General features: G+C 40.0%; 2 protein-coding genes and 1 long non-coding RNA gene across 16 annotated transcripts in view; 1 reads left to right on the forward strand and 2 right to left on the reverse strand.

Annotated features, from left to right (window-relative positions):
* Positions 1-23,753, forward strand: part of LOC108003281 (prolyl 4-hydroxylase subunit alpha-1) — a 301,958-nt gene that overhangs the window by 265,490 nt on the left and 12,715 nt on the right. The window lies entirely within an intron of this gene.
* LOC133666129 (uncharacterized) lies at positions 1,953-5,305 on the reverse strand. The gene is made up of 2 exons (XR_009829818.1): positions 4,774-5,305; positions 1,953-2,295 (listed from the first exon to the last, which is right to left on the reverse strand). It is a non-coding gene; the product is annotated as an uncharacterized LOC133666129 (long non-coding RNA).
* LOC107997002 (probable helicase with zinc finger domain) lies at positions 9,477-14,008 on the reverse strand. Its single transcript, XM_017055338.3, has 5 exons — positions 13,592-14,008; positions 12,674-13,359; positions 11,726-12,397; positions 11,133-11,648; positions 9,477-10,914 (listed from the first exon to the last, which is right to left on the reverse strand). The coding sequence occupies exons 1-5, from the start codon at positions 13,812-13,814 to the stop codon at positions 10,282-10,284; spliced, it is 2,730 nt and encodes a 909-aa protein (XP_016910827.1). The 5' UTR covers positions 13,815-14,008; the 3' UTR covers positions 9,477-10,281.

Consider the following 23,753-nt stretch of genomic DNA (forward strand, 5'->3'; position numbering starts at 1 on the left):
TTCTTTTCTTTCGCCATATTTGATTTGCAAAACTTTCCAGTTTATCGTACGTTTGCCAAATTCAATGTTTTTTCAATATTTGCATGCATCTGTTACGTTCTTTTTTATATATTTAGTCGCATATTTTTGTTTCATATTTTTAATAAAATGATAAATTATAACAAAAAGGATATCGTTTTCTAAAAAATTAAACATACTCTCGAATACCTCTCGAAATGAACGTTAATCTTTTCTTAAAACCTCCCCCCTCTCCCTCTCCCTTTTCCCCATGCGAACGCATTGCAACTATTCGCTGAACGAGAAGCGATCAGACGTGCCGCCATTTTTATTCCATCTCCGTCGCTTATAATCGGCAACGTTCGAGAGCACGTGACACCGATGTACGATGTCTCCTCGAAAGAGAATATGTATCGTATATACCTCTCAACATAAAACAATCCGCGCATTTCGTCCCGATATCCGATGGGAAAGAGGGAGAGAGAGGAAGGGAGAGAGAGGATATAAAACGCGAAGATATCCTCCACGTGACATCGCGCACGACGCGTCGGTAAAAATTCCTCCTCGCTTCGCGGATGAATAATATCGTGCCTCCATTTTCCATCCTCCACGCTTCAGAGGGAGGAAACGTTCCTCGAATCCTCGATCCTCCGGTGTTTCGTCAAGCCAGTGTTCTCGGATCCACTTTGGAAAAGAAAAAAAAGGCGCATGATCTTTGGGAGGAAGGGAGACAGAGAGAGGAGGGAGAAGTGATTTAAACGATGCTACGTACTCGAGATACACCTGAGGATGTCTATATTCGGGCCATCTCGACGATGCGATGGCCCCGTTTCCCGTGTGATTATCGATTATATCGAGGTCGAAAAGTGGGGAGGGGGAGGTAGGGAATGTTCGAAGCTCGATTGAGCGCTCGTCTTCGTTATTAACGGGCTTCGGTGGATAATACCGGAGGATACAGAAGAGAAGCCCTGGTTCCACATTTCCACGTTTCCTTGTTGGTTTTTTTTTAACTTTCCCTCGAAAATTAACGCATAATTTGAGAAACGATGTGCAAATAAATTCCTTTTCCTTTGTGCCTATCGTAACTTCTCGCCGAATTCGAATTACTTTACCGTTCGTGGCGCCACCCGTAAAGGAAACTGATCCGCAAGCGTTTGTATAATATTCTTCTCAAGTAGGATAATGCTGATCGAAACTGGACACCACGCTTCACCCACGCCGAATCCTTTCTAAATATTCGAAACAGCCTGTATTATATATCTTTCGAACAGTTTTATCCGTTTCTTCTTCCCTTCTCCACCGTTAAAATCGCGAAACGAAACAAACGTAGCTAAATTGATATTAGGTGTAGGAATAAATTCCTTCCTTTCTTTCTACGATCGCAACTTCTCACCGAATTCGAATTACTTTTTACCGTTGGTGGCGCCATCTGAAAGAGCGTTCTTTTGTTTTCAAGAATCTACGCAACAATTTCGAGCATCATACGAGAAGCGTCGCTCGCGTCGCTGTTTACTTTTTGCCTTCCAGCTTAAGAGATCGGTCGTCCAAGCTGCTGAAATGGTTTATGCGCGCTACTGCGAAAGAACGTCGTATCTTGCGGAACGTGCGAAAAATCGTAAGAAAGATTCAAAGCCGGAAATTTTAATTCGGAGGACGATCTTAGATAACCACGCTTCCTGACAAATTGCAAAATCGTGCGATTAAACGTGAATAGCGAGGAGAAGGGGAAAAGATAGGGTTTACGTATCGGATTTCCGTAATTATTACATCGGAATTCGAATCGAAAGGCGATTAACGAGGGTACAAAAGGAGCAAAAGCAGAGTTATCGTTTCGCTGAACAAAGAGGACGATCGATCTCCCCTCCCACGGTTGTGCGTAATGATTATTGCATTACCGAATTACAGAGTGGAATTAAAAGGGGGGAGGAGCATTCGTTGGAAGGAAGGATGATCGATTCGAGGCACGAAATTTATTTCGGGCGCGACTCGACAAATTTTGCGCCGGCCAAATTTTCCGGGCGCGTTTCCGCGGCGGAAGTGGTGGCGGCGCGGCGGTGTTGGCGCGAATTTAATTGAATTGTTGGCCGTTCGCAAAATTGCGGTCGCCCGTTTCGCTAGATCGGTTACAAACTATCCGGACAGAGCGCTTGATTCCATTCAATTTTCTATATGGACCGATGAATAACCGAATTTTTCTTTTTTTTTCTTTTTTTTTTTTTGAAAAACAACCCTTCCGCGTCGCCATTTGTCACCCGCCCACCGCGATCCCAAGGATTGATAAACGGGGCGATTTGTCCTCTGAAAAAAAAAAAGATCAAGTTGAAATTGTTTCCTGTAATCGTGAACGAAGTGAAATCCGGTTTTTGGCGAGGAATCTGTGAAGGGAGGAGGAGCGAGGAGAGAGGTAAGAAAAAAAAACCAGTGGAAATTCATCGTCGATCATAAACGATCGTTTCCTAAGAAAGAAATGTAGTCTTTCTTTTTGAGTTCGAAAAGATGGAAGAAAAAGATCGAGCACAGATAGAAAATTGAAAGTATTCGAATCTCGAGCGGATAAAACGCGTGGAAAGGAAAAGAAAAAATTCGTCATCGATCATAAGCGGGCAATGAAAACAAATAAAATGTAAATTTATCTTATGAATATTATAATTATACGTAATTGCATCTCTGTTTATAGAATATTTGAAGTGTATCGAAGAAAAGCGAATATAATTGCAACTATGAAATAGTGGTTGCTGCTGACAACATTCGATAATAAAATCACAAATAAAATTTCAGTGAACTTTAAATTCTGTAACAGTATATCTTTTTTCTAAATTCTTTTTTCTAATTTTCTAAATATTAATAATCACAAAATCGATAAAATTCGTCGTCGATTGATCCAACCCCCTAAAGAAACGTATTCCTTTTTTTTAATTCTCAAAAGTGGAAGAACGACCACGAAAAAATCGAAAAAATTCGACTATAAGTAAAAAAAATAATCACAAAATCAATGAAAAATTAAAAAAATTCGTCATAAGCGATCGATCCACTCCTCTAAAAAAAATTATTCCTCTTTTTAAATTCGTAAAAAGATGAAAGAACGGTCGTAGAAAAAAGATTTGAGAAAAATTCTAATCTCGATCCGACGAGCGATGGAAGAGAAAGGAAAAAATTCTCCTGTTCTTTAAATTCGAAAAGATCGGGATCACGAAGCGACGGAAAATCGAACGGATTCAAACTTGAATCCAACGCAAAGCGGAAATATTACCACTTTATGCATTCCACGAATTTCGCTGGAGAGAAGCTGGAGAGAACCGTTTCGAACGTGTTTAACCGAAAATTCAAGATCGATCCCCGAAACGCCGAAACCGATTGCGAAAATTTCCCTTTCGACCCTGCACGCACGCCGATTCGAAAACCGAATGGCAACAAATTCTATTATCCGATGTTCACAGATTCGAATTATATTGGACCGTCTTTGGAGGGCTAATTCCAAAGTAATAACGATAAAGATTTATCGCCAAGCTTTTGATATTTTTAATAACGATATTTCGTATCTGCGATTCAAAAGTGATCTTCGCCTATTTTTGCCTATTTAAGTTATAAGCAATGGATTACTCTCGCTTTGTTCTTATTTATAGGAGAAATAATTTAATAAACAAGATTTCTCGTATATTTTTGTCTCCTTTAGAATCTTTCGAAGATATCTTGTAAATATATCGTTGTTTAAAATAAGCAGAATTTGTCGAAAGTTAAAACGTATGGGATGGTTATAGATCGAAGAAAGTGTTATAGGATCACTCTGTATATCGAAGTGATGTGTATGAATTTGTTGCTCTTTTCTTTTTTTTTATACATGTAACAGTCGGAATGTTTGTTTTAACGATGCTCGTGGTGGTTTTCCAACGATCGAAATGGCGCGTGAAATTAGTTTAACTCGTTAACGCTTTATCGACTCCGGTGGGAATCAGTTTATTGGGTTTTTGTTCCTTGATTTTTCCAATCCTTCGCTGGAGAGGAAATTTCGATCAATCGGATAGGTTTCTCCCTATCTCTTAAATGGAATATCGTTTCGAACGAAACCAAACGAGAGATTAGTTCCACTTTAACTTTATGGAAATATATTAAATTCCTCGAAAAAGTAATTTTTTTTAATGACTGTCTCACTCGTGTAGGGAGAAAGAGGATTTGCTTTTAAACTTTCAAGGCCTCGTGTCGACATCGCTAAATATAAATTTATAAGTAAGAAAGATAATGACTGATAAATTTTTAAATGGATTGAACGAGTAATAAATTTGTGAGATATAAAATAAATTTTTCGATAAGAAGGGTAATGGATGAAGCGAGCACGCGTAGATTATTGCAAAAAATAAATGGGGAAAAAGTATAATATCCACTTAACAGTCAACGAAATTATCGTAGATCAACTGCGAATGAAAAATATCCGAAATATCATTTTACGTAAACTAAATTATCCGTTCTTTGAACGCAAACGAATATTAGAAATACTAAACTCGTAATATTCACGTCCCATACAAAAGGAAGAATACTTTTAAATTTTCGTTTTCGAATTTTTAAAACTCATCCGCTCTCTAATCATTAAAATCAAACATTAGATATACTAAACTCGCCCCAACGTGAAATTTTTATTAATCGTCGAACCATTTTAGCATCGTATATTTTGAAACTTAACCTCGAATCACGTTACAAACACCAAGATTAGAAATATTAAACTCATCCCAACGTACCATGAATCGTCTTTATACCCCATACATACATAGAGAAAAAGAATACCTTTGAATTTTAATTCTAATTCCAACTCCAATCAATCCCATCATCCACGCACCGTTTTACTCATAACCTATAACTCGATCCAAGCGACGAGTTATCCTCCGAGCCGCGTCAAAAACCAGCCCGCAGCTAGTCGTGTCTCGCTTTAAACGCGAGAGGCTGGCTCTGAAACAGCCCCAACATCTCAGCGACGAATTACCGTGATCCACGTCTTGCTCGTTAAGGTAACTCGTCAACAGAATAATTTTATCGGGGCACACGGCGTGGGTGGCAACTACACGCTGACACGCGTCGCGCAGACAATATCTCTAAGCAAGTAGAATCGAGGAGACGGCGCTGCGAGGAGCAGGAAGAAGGGGAGGGGGAAAGGAGCAGGAGTAGGAGGAGGAGGAGAAGGAAGGGGAGAGTCGGCGACGAGAGTTCAACCACGGTCAACCACAATCGAGCGGGCGTGCGTTAACGGATGCACACCGATCCATCGCTGCGCGCGCGTGTGTACACACACGTGGAACGCGTGTCTGCCGTTGTTCCGCGACAATGGCAGGGATACGTTGCGTGCGTATGTGTGTATGTATATATATACATATATAATATATATATCAACGGCTGTGGCTGTCATCGGCGTATCTACCTCGGCCAATATCAGCGCGGCATTAACCCTGGCAATAGGTCGCTGTCTGATAAAATTATCCCTCGCATCCAATGGGGTGCTAATTAACCGACGATTAATCTTGGTCTTGGGGGGAGGTTCCTTCGTGGAGCGCGAATAATTTCACCGAGGCTTGGATTCCTTCCTCGAGGCAAGGAATGCTAGCGTATTAAGTGAAGCCTTCTAGATAAACGTCCTTAAACGTTGTTTATAATACGCGTGCGCGCGTGTAAGTAGATAGCAGGACTTTAAATTTCTTTAAAGTCTCTTATTACTTAGCTTATTACTTCTGCGTTATTTTCCATTTCAGTTTTTTTTTCTCAACGTTGAGAATAATTTTATCGAGCTTCGATTCTCGGGAATATTAAATGAAGCCGTGTCCTAATTCTTTGTTCGTCGTAATAGATACGATACTTTTTTTTTGAAATTTCGTACAACGAAATCGCGAGCGTGAAGAAGAGGAGAAGAGGAAAAACTTCTCTAAAACTTTTTCACTATTAACGATCCTGTAACGATCTTCTACTCCAGTTTTCGCAGTTTCGTCGAGAAAGTTGGGTGAAAAGAGGACTTTATCCAATTTTTGCAGGCCACCTATTGGGCGGGCAGGGGCCAGGAAAAATTTCAATTAACGGGGAAATTGCTCTAGGCGGCGGGTCCCGACTCGCTGTATCGCGATAAGCGCGATGCAATTAGGAAAAAGTTGGTTGGGCAAGGCCGGAAGTCGATCTCGTTCGACGCTTCGCGAGAAAGAGGAGCGAGTGATTGCGCGTGTTTTCGTGAAAGAAACACGTGCTAATTGGCTTTGCTCGGGAATAATAGAATAAGATAAAAATCGAATTTAACGAAGCGAGCCGGCAAAAGGTCTAACAACACGATGTTCAATTATCAAAATTTAAAAAAAAAAAACGAAAAATTACGCGAACAAAGAGCATTGATTCATAAAAGTAAGGGACACTAATTAGCCGATATAATATAATCTTATCGAAAGATCGCTGGACCTATTTATACCCGGCCGACAATTTCGAATCGAGAAGCGTGAAACGGCACTTGATCACAGAGCGGCGAAAAAACAGCTGGAAACAGCGAGCAGCGACCGTTAACGGGGAAAGTTCATCGTCCCGAAAATTTGTTACCCGCGATTGCAGCGCCGCGATTCCCAAAATTGTTACGTTATAATCGACTTCCGGTGGCGACGATCCATCCATTTGGCGTTGGCCGTGGCCAAACGGTCGGAAAACGTCGAGGCAACGAGCCACCAGAAAATTATCGTCCCGATCTCCAGCGACAGCCTCGGAAATGGAGCCATATTGCGAGCCCCCACCAAGATGGCTACCCGTCGTGCACCGTGTTCCGTGTCCCAGCCGATACATCGAAGAGAGAGAGAGAGAAGAAACCGATATTTATACCGAGGAGCAATCATCCGTGAAAATTGAGTAGATTCTTTTTAAAATGGAAATTGTCCGGTTATGGATATTGATCGTGATCTTTTTTTACGAGTCGAGCGAAAATCGTGGCATTCCATTTCGCGATGTATGAAGTGAAATTAGTGGTGAATTTTCGAAACTGGAGAATTTTCGACGATTGAGATTCGAAGAGGTAGATGTTTTCCTTCCTTTTTTTTTTTTCTTTTCCAGATAACGCACGAGCGCAGAATAATGCCTATTAATATCGCGTTGCAGTATTTTTCACCATCGATACACCGACATTACCGACCGAGAATCGAGAAGCCTGTTGTCATCCCCTCCCTCTTCGAACACGCGCCATTTGATACTCGTGCCTTTTGTTCAAAGTATACGCGAACGCTACACGCTCGGATATGCGGCGATGATCCGAGTAATATCCTTGGAGGAGAGATCGCATAGTAATACGTCTTTACCGTATTGATCGTCGCGTAATTCCGGATATCGCCGAGACGCCGCGTAATATGTGATCACAACCGAGTTAATCTGTCGGTGAATCTGTCGACAGTGGTGGTGCGTTTGCTCGACGATCACAATTAATTGTTTCGCGCACGCTGTCCTCGACATCGTTCGGGATCATCCTTTTACCACGATTGAATTGATACGTTGGATCACTAAGAGTAATACAATTTTCTTTTTTTTCAATTTCTACTCTAATTCGCGCGAAATGAATCGATGGATAAATTGCAGGATGAAGTGAAATTATCACTTACCCAAACGGTAAAAACGGAGCAAACGTAGTATTCGTGGATAAATTCCAAGCGTTGGCTGCCATCCCACTCTCTCCTCGAGAGAGAGAAAGAGCAAGAATATCGTTGGAATTCCTCCGATGCCCGAGGCGATATAACCCCCTTGTTAGAAGGAAATTGAGTTTAACTACGAGCTGCTCATTCGCTCGTTCCCTCCTCCTTCCTACCTTCTTTTTATCGCGCGTCAAGTCATCGAATCCGCGTATTTCCAGAAATAACGCTCGTTTCGATCGAGGGGTACGGCAACAACGAGAGGAACAAGAAAAGGAACAACTCGTCTTTCTCGTTCTAAGCGTTAGTTGTACGTAGCGCTGTAACCGATACTCGTAAAAATTTATTTTTCGTACACGGGTTATTATAAATTGTTACCGTTGACAAAGAGGTAAAGAAAGTACGCGTATCTTTTTTTGTTTTTTTCCTTTTAATTTCGTCCATCTTTTTATCGCTGTTCATTTTTTTTTTCTTGATCGATCGTGAGAAGATTAGAACAAAATTGAAAGAAACGGTGAGGAGAAAACGAAAAAATAAAAACTGATTGGACAGAACGAACCAAAAATTCGGAACAGGAAAAGGGGGGGGGAAAAAAAAAAGGAAAGGAAATACTATGAAAACAAGACAAGTCCAGATTAAAAAAAAACCAACTCGACAATCTCGTCACGTAACGAACGTGCAATAAACCAATAATATGAATGCATGCAATTGTACATATAGCCAAACTATAATAATAATAATAATAATAACAACAATAACAACAATAACATTAAATTCCAACACCTCAAAGGTCCTCAATTTACTTTATTTATTTATTTTTCTCCGAACAAAAAAATATCCGTTGGAGAAGAATTGGATAAAAATTGTTTTCACAAATCTTTTTTTTTCTTTTTTCTTTTTTTCTCTCGTCTTTTTCTTTTTTTTTCTCACTTTTTTTTTTTTTTTTTCCTTAATTATAAGACGACCTGGTCGCAATGCTCACTCAGAGTGGTCCTTAATTACGGAAATAAAAGCGGACGAGGCGGCTTTGTTCGCGGCCGCATTCACGCGACGCGTGAAACAGAAGCGGCGCGCTTTTCAAAAGAACCCGCGAACCGCTTTTCGCTCTTTCGCCACCCTTTTCAGCCGGTCGAGGGTCGTCGGTGACCATTTGACTCTTCCAACTCGCGAGCCAGCCAGACAAACTAGCGTCACTCGTCCAGAAACGAGTTTCTTTTATTCCGAGGTATTCGCATCCGGATACACAGTTCCGTTCACAAATCACCAAACGCTTGCGCAAAATTACGGGGAGGGGTAAACGTAAATGCACGTTGTGAAACGTGTGTGAATTTCTCGGCAGCGAGAAAAGATTGTAAAAAATGTAATCAAAATCTTCCTCGCGAGATACGCAATGTAACAAATTTCAATTTATTCTACGTTTCATTCGAATCAAAGTATCATCAAGTATTTGGTGATTTTTTATTATGGGTGACTTGTTAAAAAAAAAATATTTATATATATATATATAAATATATATATATAATAATATTTGTATAAATAGATATTTCGTTGAAAAAAGAAATCGAAAATAATACGGATAAAAAATTGTTTAATTTCGATATTTTACTATTCGATAAGCATGGTGGTAGATTTTTTTTTATTTTCTTTTTTTTTTTTTTTTTTTTTTTCTTTCTTTCCTTTTTTTTTATTTTTTTTATTTTTATTATTATTTTTTTTTTTTTTTTTTAATAAAAGGAAGCGTTCCTCGGTTATTTCGTGAATTTTACAATTTGTAAGGGCAGCGTCATGTTTCTCATATCGTACCGCTTATATATTCAAGGTGATTAAAAAGGGAATATTAAAAGATTCATACAAAACTGCGTAAACTAGTAAAGGAACTAGTAAAAAATATATTTCTATAATCGATCGGTATATATAGTGTCGTATATGATAAGCTGCACAATCTCCAAACGGATGCATCTCTGATAAACCAACAAGGCGAAAGGATTAAAGAAATAATACGATCTATAATAAACATTGATTTCCGAGGGCACATTCATAAGACTAAGTGCACAATTCAAATCTATTTATATAGCAACAATTGTTAATTCCTTAAATCTATTCACAGAGAGAAAGAGAGAGAGAGAGAGAGAAAGGGAGAGGGAGAGAGGGAGAGGGAGAAAGAGAAAGAGAGAGGGGAAGGGAGAGAAGGACAGAGATAGACACAGAGATAGAGACACTCCAAGGATTAGTAATCCCCAATAACCGACACAGAGATATATAATGTATACATACAAGCCATCATCGTTGATCAACCGATTAATCTTTCTAACCCAACGTATCAGTGGCGCTACATCGATTCACGGTATCGTCACGGTACTTTTCATCAAATCACGTTTACAAAATATCAAGTGTATTAAAAAATCTCGTCATCTTCTCGAAAACGATCGATGCACCACAAAAAAAATTCAACTTTCTTCTTCGGTCGACATTCGGTCGTGAAAAAAAGAGGAGGAGGAGGAGGAGGAGAAAGAAGAGGAAGATGAAGGAGAGAGAGAGAGAGAAGGAAGATGATGAAGAGGGGAAAAATAAGACACTTAAGGTCGGGTCAGAGAAGTCGGGTTAAGAACGACGATGCGCAATCGATCAAATCGTTCGATTCCAATACGGATTTCCGCCGACACTACGAGAAATACGGACAATGGAACACCGGGTACATCATTGGGACCGGCACGTATTCCACCACCATGCAGAAGTTGCTCCTGGGCACGAATTCTCTGGCCAGTGGATTCAACGGCGCGATCAGAGGGAGCTCGGGCACCAGGCTGAGATGATGCTTCAACGTGTCCCGGTCGATCCCGTGGAGATCGGCCAGCTCTAGGTACCTCTGCCACAGCTTCCTGCAGGAGCCGATGGTGAACAGAGCGACGGGGTCACCGACCACGGCCACCAGACACTTGGCACGCGTCATGGCCGTGTTCAGCAGTCTGGGATTGGTGAGGAACCCGTAGTCCTTCACGTTCCTCTCGGCCGAGTATCGGCAGCAATGTCTGGTGCGCACCGTGCTGATGAACACGGCTGTGAACTGCTTCCCCTGCACGTTCAACACCCTCTCCACGGACACGTCCGTCATCCCGCGTTCCCTCAACTCGGCTCGAATCCTCTGAACCTGCTCCGCGTAATAGACGAGAACCCCGATCGATTTCTCGTCGTACGAGCCCCAACGGTCCACCGGCCAGCTGTTCCTCAGCTCCTGGACGCGGTTCACCAACTCGTACACCTCGCTCATGTTCGCGTAGCCTGTCGAGTGGATGTCCTGGTAGAGAGAGGGGGAGAGAGAGAAAAAAGAAACAAAGTTGAAAGTTGAATGAAAAAAAGAAAAGGCGTTTACATTTACCTAAGGATAAGGTGTGCAAGGGTGTCGGTCGAGAGGGTGGAGCAGGAGATTGCAATTGTTGGAATTGTGGGAAGGAGCGTTTAAGGGGTTCTGTTATTCTATTATCATCCCGTTGATCGCTGTCGACGGAGACGTACCTGTACTTCCACACCCTGGACGGCGTAAAACGTCAAAGGTTTCAAGACGGGGTGTTGTATCAACATGTCGTTGGCCGGCTTCACCACCCCCTCGTAAAACATTTCCGAGGTGAATCTGATAATGTCCTCGTGCGCCCGATAATTCTGGTGCAGGTGAATCCTGCACGGGTGGGTTTGCGGATACATGCCGTAGATCCTCTCCAGCAGGCTTATGCCCAGGCCACGCTCGCTGGCCAGATCGCTGTATATCTCGGGTGCCAGTTGCATCTGGTCACCGGCCAGGACAAGGCGAGTCTGAGGAGTGACGAGGGACAACGGTATAAGAACCTCGCACTCCAACGCCTGGGCAGCCTCGTCGATCACTATATGAGTGAAGGACAGGTTCAAGCTGGTCAGGCAGCTGGACGTGGCCAAGGTGGTCACGATCAGGCCGCAGTCTCTCAGATCTTCGTCGGTCGGGTTCCGGAAGGTGCCGTTCTTTTTCATCAGACTGTACTCCTGGACCACTGGATGCACCTGAAACGGTGGAATGAGAACAGAGGGAACTACATCTCCGATCGATTAGATAAATTCGTTTCGCCGGGCAGACGTACCGTATTCTTGGCTCTACCTTTGTAGTAAATTCTAACCGGCTTCAATCGGGGAATTTTCTCGAATTTATACCAAACGTCGAAAAACTCTTTCACGTATAGGTCGGCCGCGCTGTTGCTGTGCGTGCAGAGCAAGATCTTGTACTCGGAGCTCTTGGTGAGCAAGTAGCGGAGCGCTTGGGCTATGGTGAACGTTTTCCCCGTGCCGAACGGTCCCAACAGCAAGACCGGTGGCATGGAAATTTTATCGGGGGCCGTGATCGCGGCCAAAGCTTTCTTCTGCTCAACGTTGAGCAAGGAGAATCTGAAATTGACCGCGTCCCTTCCTAACAGATCCAAAAAGTTGATTTCTTTCATATCCATGTGGGCCTTGTTCAAAAATACTAATCCTATATCGGGCAAACTATCCACGGTCTTGTGCCATTCGCAGAAAGGTAGCCGATTCAATAAAAATTGCACTTGCACCTGGAGATCTGTATTGGCCACCAAATTTAACGTGTGCACGCACTCTTTCGACAATCTAACGTACACGGTCTGTGTACACTTGTCCTCTATGTGCGCCTCGAATATCATGTTCGTGGCTCGTGACAAATTCTTGAAAAGTACTTTATTGCAACCTCTCAGGAACAGTCTGCCGCTTTTCGTATCTTCTGAGATACTGCGGCTTAGCGGCAGCTGTGATAAAAATTCATCATACAATTTTTTTTAAGAATCAAAACGCGAGACAATACTAATATTAATATTAGAGCATATATTTATGTATGTATGCATGTTGTGTGTGTATGCTTGTATGTATGTATGTATGTATATATATATATATATATGTATGTATGTGTATGTATATTTGTATTGTATATTTGTGAGACTAATTTTATTATTATTGTTCAAAATAGTAGAAGAATGTAGTAGTAGGAAGAGAAAGAAAGCTATAATTGCTAAAAGGAACCGCACCTGAGCAAAGAGCTCACCAGGTGGTGCATATTTGGCAATGGTGGATCCATCGCCTGCAGATGTCAAAACATAATGACTAAGAAGACGCATGTATGAAGTTTCGTTATATCTAGCTATCTGTTCGTGTCTAGCTAGCTCTTCAACGGTGATCAATTCATGAAGACGACCTCTGTAATTCTCTGGTGTTAAACAATTGTCGGTAAGAGACTCTTGAGTCAGGATGAAATTGCTTCTATCGGGATAAGGATAGATCACTGACAGTTTGTCCTCCTTTGGATCTTTTGCGGACACAAAAGGTGACTCAAACCAGCAAATTTGTGACGTTTCGTTATTCCATGTTTTTGGATTCTGAGAGAATTGATAATTTGTTGCTTCGTGAATCCTTGTAAAATCTTCGGTTGGCAAACAATCCATACAAATCCTTTGGAGTATCACAGGATAATCTCCAAAGTAAAAGATAACATTTTGGCGATACGTGCCGTATCTATTAGCAACAAAGCAAATTTTAACAAAATAATGCATTTTCTTCGTTGACTTTCCACTTGCATTTGACTCGTTTAATTCTGAATTGTACCATTCTTGGCCATTCGTGATCCCAATACTAACGTTATTATGCAGAACAGATCTGATTGCAAAATTTCTGCGATTCTGATCCAATGTTAATACTACTCTTTGCAACTGCTTACCTATATATAAATACAATAAATTCTTTGACACCTATCAGATACCAAATAGAAATTTCAACCATTTATATATTTCTCATCAATCAGTGTATATCAATATCACTTTGATAATAATAATTTATTCTGATATTTCGTATTTTTTTTTTTTTGATAAATACTTTAATATCGTTTACAAATATTAACTGTTTATTTTTGTCAAATACAAATGTAAACACGATGAAAAAACGACACTTACCGTTCGCCAAAATTTGGAAGTCCCAACTGAAAATCACATTGTTACTGGTCGAACGGCAACAAAGATTTTTATTAGGGAAAATCAACACGTCGTCCGTTTGTTTGCACGTCATAATCGTCTCGGGATTTTCTGATTTTACCCAGTCGTGATGTACCTTCTCGGCGAAGCCGGAAGAAAGCGGTGTATTAACCTCTCCGTTCATTCGGTACGAGTGATCAACCATGATCGCGGATAAAAATTCCGCATAATTTCAACAAAATTTCGATATTAATAACTACATCATACCACAATCCACGATTATTCACGTTTTCGAAGCAACAGATGCACTATTTCACCACGCATCGCTACGATAACTCTGTTCTACGCCGCACAACGCTTTCCATTACTGATGGATTACTTGTGCGCATTGCGCATGCGCCAACGTATAATGTCGGAACACAGTCGTCGCCATCTTGCGACTATCGACGTACTCGTAACTCCGGGCGAGTGATATTATCGACGATTGAGAGCAAGGTTTTTAACGACAGGAAAAGATTTATCATATTTATTGCATCGATCTTTTTACGATACAAATTTCTCATAAACGGGAATACAAGTAACAATATAAAAAAATCTTGAAAGAAAATAAAAAAGTAAATTAATATTTTTCAATAATTTAGTATTTAAATTAAAAATTGATTACGCATCGATTTAAAGGGTCCTTTTCTATCGTCCTTAAAAGCGATAAATAATTTTATTATTTATTCGCAAAGTAAAAATAGAGTAAAGAGCAAAATTCAAAATTAAAACTTCGATCTCTTCGATAGTAATTATCTATCACTCTTATTCGCGAATCAGATTGAAGAAAAATCGCGAATATATTGCCGTCCTCCCAGACGAATAAACGAAACCAAAGAAAAAGAAGAAGAAGAACGATCAGAATCCAACCAAAGGGAAACTGTTTCCCTCTCCCTCTCCCCATACCTTTCGCGCAGTCTGGTGGAAATTCCAGAGAGAAGATTCTCATGTAAATCGCGAACCGCTATCGAACCACCGGAAGTGGCTAAATGACGATCGCCATTATCCTGCGGCCAGGCGAAGGGTTTCGAGAGATAGAGGGACCACCACGCGCCACCATAGAGGAAAGAGGCGAGAGCGCGCGTGTTATAGGTGGGAGTTGAAGGGCGGTTGAAGAGCCTTGACGAGAGGAGGAGGAGGGGGCGAAGCGCGGAAAGAGAGAAGAGGAGTGGGAGATCGCGGTTAACCCCCTACTGGCTTGAAAGCTTTCGAATCGTCGACCATTTCGTGCGTTACCTTTCCTATCTATTCCCTCTCGATACCAGCCTATTCCATTTATACCCCGACACCTCGAATATGGGGGAAGGGATGGATGAAAAAATACCACCGGAATCCGACTGAAGTCACTGGGACTTCAATTGTCCAGTTTCCAACGCGAGACTAAACTATTTGTCCGTTTTCGAACTCTCCCCGAGGGAAATCTGATACGACGTTCGATCGCGTGGTGGCGTCGTGGTTGTGTGTATAAAGTACGCGCCTCGTGCATGTGAACGCGTGTCGAGAAATGACACGAGGGATGCTTCTCTCTTTCTCTCTCTCTTCTCTCTCTCTCTCTCTCTCTCCACGCGTGAAAATGGTTAAGGGAGAATACGTGAGATCGTAAAATAAATTTTACATAGTAATAGTACAGATTAAGAAGAAAAGTAAACAGAAATTAGAAACCAACTCGAAAAATAATTTTAAAAGATTAAAAAGTGCAAGTCTCGATTGACTTTATAAAGGATATCGAATTCTCGTTAAAGAGAAATTTTCCTTCCTGTATTTTAATTGTAATAATTATTTAACTTTTTTAAAAATAAATATATATATAGCTCGTTGTACGAAGAAACATTGAAATCCTTACAAGAACTCACCGTTACATCACAACAGAAATAATTTTCTGTTTTTCCTCTAATATCATTCGTTCGTCTACGATCCCATCTAAAAGTCGCTACCCGTTATGAACTTATAGCTGCTGTTTACCTTCTATGTAGGAGTCACGGCTGTATCGCATGCGGACAAACTTTACCAAGTTTCTTATCTACTTTGTATTCCAAGACGGTACAACGATGGTTAATTCTCATGAATAAATCGAGCCACGACATTCGACGTTGTAAGAGCATATACGTACATACACACGTATGTAATCCTAATTTAACTTTTGAGTTTCGTGCTTACGAGATGTGATATTTGAACTGAATAACGTTCGCGTTGTTATTTTTAATTTGATACAATTAATTTCCATTATATATACATATATATATATATATATAGAGTCGACAGACGCAATTACGAGAAAGTTATACGAAACAAAAAGTGCGTTCACCTATCAACAACCACGCTTCTTGTTCATGCCGAAAATCCATTTGGCAACCGAGAAGGACAACCGAATAAATTAATTCTCGAATGTAAATTGCACGATAATGAAATCTATTTACTGTTTCCATTAATGGAACTCCCATTAACTAACGGATAATTGTGTACACCTTTAAAATGTGTATATATATATATTGGAGTTTCAATTGTGATGGCTCATTCTCGATCGACAAAAAAAAAAAAAACAAAACAAAAAAGAAAAGAAAGAAAAGAAAAGAAAGGAACAATGAACAATTTTAACAGAAGCTTCAATTCATCAGGAAATATTTTCATTCAACCGCTTGAGCTTCCGTTAACGAAGCTCAAGATTATTAAGCTCGACGCTGCCCTGAAACGCTCAAGGGACAAAAGCGCTTAAGCTTGTCTCGCTTCTATCAACTATCTCCCCCTTCCCCTTTCCTCTCCCCGTCGTTCCAACGATCGAACAACGAAAACAGCAACGAGAAGAGGACAAGGAGAGGAGGAAAGGGAAGAGGGACGAACACGTCTCTCCTCACCTTTTTTCTTTTTTTTTTCTTTCTTAATCAAATCAAAGGGAGAAGGAAATCTTCGTTGTCATAGCAAGCAAAAAGATACCATTCCATCGAGAAAAAGGCAATCCAATATTTATTTATTTTTTTTCACTTCACGAATATCATTAGCCACGCTTAGAAACAATAACAATAACAATAACCCTATCCTGGGTTAACTCCGTTAACGGGCATAGAGATCAAGATGTACGAGGAGGGAGGAGGGAAAGTGAAAGGAGGGAGGCTGGGATCTGTGTATATCGCTAATTAAAATCTGTCGCCTGGTCCGTTGGAGGGTGAAAAGGAATAGAAAGGGGAGGAGAGAGAGAAAAATACGCAGAGGGTGCACGAAACGTCCAGCGTCATTGGTACACAGGCGAGCGAAAACGTCGAAATCGCGCTAACGAGAGGATTCGTTATATCGAATGGAGGCGGAATATAAAGAACTGTCGTTATCGCGCACCTTCGACGTGTCCCTCGAATATATATATATATATATATATGCTCGGTCGGTTTTTTAATCGAATTTCTGCCTCTTCCGGCTTATCTCGCGAGACGTGTGTATAACGGTATCGGTTTATTAACTCTGTGCACTCCAGCCCTTTCTCGCTCGGCCGAAACAAACAACTCCACACGACTTCCAGTGGCTAACTTAAAATGATTTCACGCGCGATGAAACTTTTCAATTCTAATATTTTGTGTATGCGTATATATTCTTATCTTTCGTTCATTCTATATATTCTTCTCTGTTTTTACCACATCTCTGTTTTTCTCTATCGATTTCTTGGCGAATAGAATAGAAGTAATTTCATTGTTCAATAACGAAAAATCGAATTAATTTTTCAATTTTAGCGTGCTTACAAAACTTGAAAACTTTGAAAGTAATATTTCTATTCCCGCTGACCGTTAAACTCAGCCAAGCGGACGAAAGTGTAATTCGATCCGCGCTCTAATTTGAGATAAAAAACCTAAACATTCGACGGTATACTATTTCACGCTTCGCAAGAATACATGGAAAGAGCTTAAAAATGTATATAAGCAAATTTCAAAAGAGTCGAACGTAAATAATGGTGGCTAAAAGTCATCATTCGAGCGAAAAGGATTAATTTGTCGAAATAAAATTTTTTGATCACAACGTTTTTCATTTTATTATTCGCAAAATTATCATTAATTATCTTTAACCGTTTTGTTACAAGTTTCACCAACGAAAAAAGGATCGTGGATTAAAAATTATCGATTTATACGTTTACGATTGGACAAGGATTTCCTATCCTATTGTTCTATAGAAATTATCCCTTTGAAATTTATGAAAATAGGGACGAGCAATAAGTCGAGCAATTTCTACACTCTATAAGATTTCACGTAAAAACTATATGAATCGATATTTTCGAACCTAGTTGTGTTTGAAAGCCACCATTCGATGGCAGAGGAATAATAAAAAAGAATAACGATTTCTGTGTATCCATCGACGAAGGGGAGAAGAAAACGGAATGGCGGTGTTTCGAGAACGTTCTCGATGCTTGGGCGCGGACACGTGCGCAGCGTCCGACTTTAAACAGCGCGCAACCGAACGCATCGTTGGACGTATCGAGGGAAGGGAGGGTGGAGGAAAAGCAAGCCACGTTGGCGGGCAGCAGTCGCGAGAGCTCATTAGGATCCGTGGAACGACGCTCAGGAGTTGGCCTGATCGCCCCCTCCCCTCCCTCTCCCCTCCCCTCGTCGAACGAGTGGACCGATCCTGGGACGCAGGATGTCACGGCGATCCTGTCACAGCTGCGGATGTCAGGTGAACGGTGAACGCGCGAACGGGCAAAGTCAAGCGCACCTGGCTCGTTTATTCCGGTAATTTATACGACACCTCGTCACACTTGGCCCCTTCCGGCCGAGAATTGCGAGATCGATACATCCTCTCGACGATCCCCAATTTTCGAGGTCGAGTGAAATTTTCGGTCACGAGTCAGAGTGGATATTCAAGGGTTGAGAAATCGAGAATTATGGAAGGGGAGAGAGAGGGGGGAGAGAGTTTAGAAGGTTAGAAGGTTGGATATCATTAATCGAGTTTCATTGTTTCGAGGTAGAACGGAGAACTCGATTAAAATTTGTTTGAAGTTCGAACTCGTCAAGTCGGAGTTTGTTTGCGAGTGAGAAATTAATTTCACGATTGATCAATCCCTCCTTCCCTCCCTCTCTCATTCCTTCGCAGACCTTTGCTCGAAATCGACCTTTGAAATTCCTTTAATTATTATTCCTCGATTAATTTTTAATTCGTTCCTCCCCGCGTAAACTTTTAACGCGAATGTTATCGGAAAATGTTTAAAATTCCTGGCTTCTCGAGGATACGATCGAAGTGTACGATCGTTACCTGGCAAGAATGCGAGATTTCAGACAGCGGTTGAAATTGCAGGCAGCTCCTCCCGCGTCCCTCCCCCGCAAATTAGGAACATGTTCAACAACCCTACATTACATCCTCGCATTCCCCGCGCGGTAAATTGTGCTCAACCTGGAGAAAATTTAGGGAGGCTTCCACCCCTGTTGGTATTTCCACCCTTGCAACATTCCGACCCGTCATGATCCCCGCGCGATTCCTTCTTTTCATTTGGGGAAAAGGTTCGATCGAGAATTATTCAATTTCGAGAGAATCGAAAGTCGTTTGAAAATATTTCAAATCCGAAAACTTCCTAAAAAGTTCGAGAAGGAGGGGTACGACGCACAGATTAAACTGGATAAAATTAATTTTTTTTTTATTTTAAAGTTACTTAAAAAAGAGGAGATTTAATTTTTTAAATACGAATTGATATTCTATTTTCGGTCGATTTGTTATTTGTTGGTAATAAAAGTGTATGAATATTCGTGATTTAAACCTTTGAGTAAAAAAATTATAACAGCCGATTAATTTCGTTAAGGAAAGAATGCTTATTGGAAAGAAAGAAGTTATTGCTATTTGTAAACGATCCTTTCTCCGATACCTTAAGTTTAATTCACGAAATCAAAAAACAAACAAAAAAAACTTATCGATAATTCACAACGAAATGCTTCTTAAAAAAATTTATAAAATATTTTGTTTAATTCGTAAATGCGCGAAGAATGCTTAATTTATTAAAATTTCAAGGTATAATAGTTGTCATTCAACAATTGAAACGATCGTTCTTTATCGTTACATGCGAATTTTGTCCGCCACCGTGGCTCCCCGACGCTTCCCGACGAAAGCATGAAATCGACGGTTGAAAGGGGAGAAATTCGTGGGGATCTCTCCTCTCCCCTCCTCCCGAGATAACGGAGCGCGAAAGACGTCCGCGCCTGTGGCCATTGTGCCAACTCCGGGGACAATGGGATGTCCCTATTCCCTCCCCGTTCCCGAGTTGATATCGCGATTGAATCGCGGCCCAATTGTAATTGGATACTCCGCCAGACATCGACACGTTTGCCTGCGAAAAAAAAAAATGAAAGCAGCGGCGACGTTTCGAGGAACGCGAACTTATCGATTCCAATTTTCAACGGATAATCGAGACCTTTTTCTTTCGTCGATCGCGCGCTCGCTTCTTATATTTTCGATGAAGTGGAATAAAAGCCCCTCTAAAATTAATCTCTTGTAATTTGTATAAATATCGCACGTGTGGCGTGAACGCTTAATCCAATTCTTTCTTGAAAAATATTGGAATGTTAGAAAGGTAACTTATAAAAATCATCGTCGAAAAGAATGCATTAAGGTATTCGGTAAAAGTTTCGCAAAAAATGATTTGATAGATATATTTAAAACATAGGAATAGCGACAATAGCGATTTTATTATATTTCTTCTATGAAAAGCAATTGGTTACAGAAAACGAACAAATCGTGAACGTGTGATCGACACTCTTGTTGTTTGTGGAATTGCTATTGGAATTTAAGGTAAGAGGTTAAAAGAAAGAAAAAGTAACACAGATTGTTCGGACACGAAACTCGAACGCGAGATATCCTCGAATTCCTTTGAAATCATTTTCTTTCCACAAAATAGTCGCAGAGATAAATCGTCGAAATATCCAATATCGTTGTTAATCGTTTCTCGTAGGTATTTCTTGTAGAGAAGAAATTGAAACCGACTCGCTATTGGAATAATAACCCGCCCGTTTCTTCCACATCGAATGTTTTCGTTCGATCCCAGACAATGTTTTTAAACCTATCCGACACGTGTCTCGATAACCGTTGGCCGTTCTTCCTGAAGGAAAATACGCGTACATAGTCACACATTTTCGATCGTCGTAACTTGGAAGAAAAATTATTCTTAAAATTCCCTTAAATTTCCCCTTCCTCGACTCGCGACGATTGATTAACAAGCAAATGGAAGTAGGAGATTTAACCTAATAAACCCTCTATTTCTAGGATCTAACGGCGAGGAATAATTTATCGAATGCCACCGAGCTTTCGTGGATTATTAATCCACGAGGCCTGGCCACTATCTCTCTCTCACTATCTCTCTCTCTCTCATACCGGCGAATCGGCCGCGACGATGCCAATTTTACCGGAGGCGCGCGAACATCCTACTTGGCCGGGCATTCGGGGGCATTCGTCATCCATCGACATGTATCACGATGATTTATCGGAATACTGGGCGACTACTGGGGACAGGAGTGGGGGGAATACAACTACTGTTTGCTCGTCATTACGTAGGTGTACGACGAAACGATATAAACATTGGACTGATATATGTATATCGCGATGTAAAAGAAAGTAAATATCCTCCCTTGCCTTGTATTGTATATTTTTCCTCGCGAATGCAACAGATATTACTTTGGAACTTTAAACGAAGCGTGTTTGGAAAGTTTCCAAAGATTCAAGTAACTCGGGTAGGTAGGAAAGTTATCGAATATTAAAAAGCATTTTCGGTATTTACTTTTTTTAAAGGAAGGAAAAGAAAGGAAGGAAGGAAGGAAGGAAAGAATAAACATTGGAAATGTTCGTTCGCCATTGTTCCATTCTCAACGATGGCGCACCGTGCCAAGATAATGGAAGTACAAATGAGGTACTTAGGCCGGGGGAGGGGAGAGGAGAACAGAGCAGGAAAGTTTTCACTCGGGGCGATACATAGTAAGATGCTGAACGCAACCATGACCGCTTACTTAATCACCTTCTCGACAGTTTTATTCACGATACGACGAACAATTCACTCGACTCTCTCTCTCTCTTTTGCTCTTACCGTATCCAACGATATTTAATTTCAATCTTAAACGAGAAAACAATTTGATAATAAATCTTGCGATAAATCTTCTCCTATGGATCTACGGGAAGAAATTTCTAGATTAAAAAAAAAAAGAATTTTTTTTTAGAGGTATAACAACAACTTTAAACGACGATAATACACTTGTAATTTTTATTAAAAGAAAAAGAAACAACAAACGCTCCTTGGACACGCAACTCCGGTATGACGGGGCACGCTATCTTGGATACAAACGAATATAATTTAAACGCGCGTGTTTCGAATATAATCAATTTCACAGGGCGAATCGACTGGAAAATTGATTAACGTTCGTAGGAAATTTTCCGTTTCTTCTTCTCGTATCGATTCGTTGAACCGTCGAACGATTCGAAACACGTAGCGATTTTAATACACGCGATTTAGATTATGCAATCTAACCACTCTTGACGCAACTGTGGCGCAACAGAATCACGTTCATTCATCAACGTAAGAGCGTTCCTTTTTTTTTTTTTTAAGAGGAACCCGTGTCTGAAATGTGCATGAAAAATGCAGCTTGACACGCGACGTATCTTAAATCGCGATTAAGCAAGAAATTACGTTTTTTTCGTCACTTTTTAATCATATTAATGCTACTTGATCGATGAGATTATCTTTTGATCGGATTACCATTCGAATTAAATTTTTGAATTAAATATTTTCTTTAAATCCCATCAAAAATATTGTCACTTTTTAATCATATTAATATCAATCATTCTTGATCGATGAGATTATTGTTTGATCGGTTTACTATTCGAATTAAATTTTTGAATTAAATATTTTCTTTAAATCCCATCAAAAATGTAGATAAAAATATTGTCACTTTTTAATCATATTAATGCTCCTTGATCGATGAGATTATCTTTTGATCGATTCACTCGAATTAAGTTTTTGAATTAAATATTTTTTTTAAATTCCATCAAAAATATACGATGTAGAAAAATACATTATTAATTTTTTAGAATTATTCAAAATGAAGATTGAACACGAACAAAAACACGAAGAAGTGCTTCGTCTTTAAAATTCGTTCAAGGATGCACAATTATTTATACGGAATTATTTTTCAAGATCGAAGAAACTCTTTAAAATTCATTTAAAGATGTATAATTATTTATAAATAATTATTTTTCAGGATCGAAGATTGAGCTGTTTAAAATTCGTTCAAAGATGCATAATTATTCATACATAATTATTTTTCAGAAGAAACTTCACTCAAAGATGAATGTACAATTATTTGTAGAAATTTTTATTTTTCAATGGAAATTAAACACGAGCAGGATCGAAGAAGCGCTTCATCTTTAAAATTTGTTCAAAGATGTACAATTATTTGTACAGAATTATTTTTCAGGATCGAAGATTAAACTCTTTAAAATTCGTTCAAAGATGCACAATTATTTATACAAAATTATTTTTCAAAATTAAACGAGGCGGATCTATCTTAGAAAGAATTCCAACGTGGAACATGGAACGTGGAATAGCCGGAATCCGGTTCGATTACATCAGCGGAAGTAACGAATTGCAGCGCCAGATCAAAAGGCTATTATTTTAATTGCTTGCATCAAGTAGAACGAGACTACTCCGTGGACAAGCATTCCACGACATCTCGTACACCTGATCCTCTCAACCTTTTCGCTCTTTCGAGGCGAAATGACCAGAAGAAGATAATGTTGATTAATAAACCGTGTGCTTTTTCCTTCCTGCTCATAAATATTTGGTAATTTTCAGCATAATGTAATTTTCATAACGTTTAATCATTCACTTTCGTATAATTTTGTGAAACGATTACAATTTTTCAATGTTTACGATTAGTTGTACTTGATATTTTTAGAAAACGTTTATTCAATTCCTCCATTTTAACCAGGTTTAAATTTATGCAGGTTTGCCAGACAACAGAGCCCCAGGTTCCCACGAAATATTTTCTTAGGAACTAATCGCAAACTTTCCCGCGAAACATTGTCGAGGGAGAGAATCCTAACGAGCCGTATTTTAATGTTTGACACACCCGATTTGCATGAACCGCCGATGGAATTATTC

The sequence above is a fragment of the Apis cerana genome, linkage group LG5 (assembly GCF_029169275.1).
Source record: "Apis cerana isolate GH-2021 linkage group LG5, AcerK_1.0, whole genome shotgun sequence".
In the NCBI taxonomy this organism is placed as follows: Eukaryota; Metazoa; Arthropoda; class Insecta; order Hymenoptera; family Apidae; genus Apis; species Apis cerana.

Coding starts and splice junctions, on each gene's coding strand:
- LOC107997002 (XM_017055338.3), bottom strand. CDS start 13,814: ATGGTTGATCACTCGTACCGAATGAACGGAGAGGTTAATACACCGCTT. Junction 13,360..13,591: donor CTTCCAAATTTTGGCGAACG/GTAAGTGTCGTT, acceptor ATTTATATATAG/GTAAGCAGTTGCAAAGAGTA. Junction 12,398..12,673: donor CTGGTGAGCTCTTTGCTCAG/GTGCGGTTCCTT, acceptor TTTTTATCACAG/CTGCCGCTAAGCCGCAGTAT.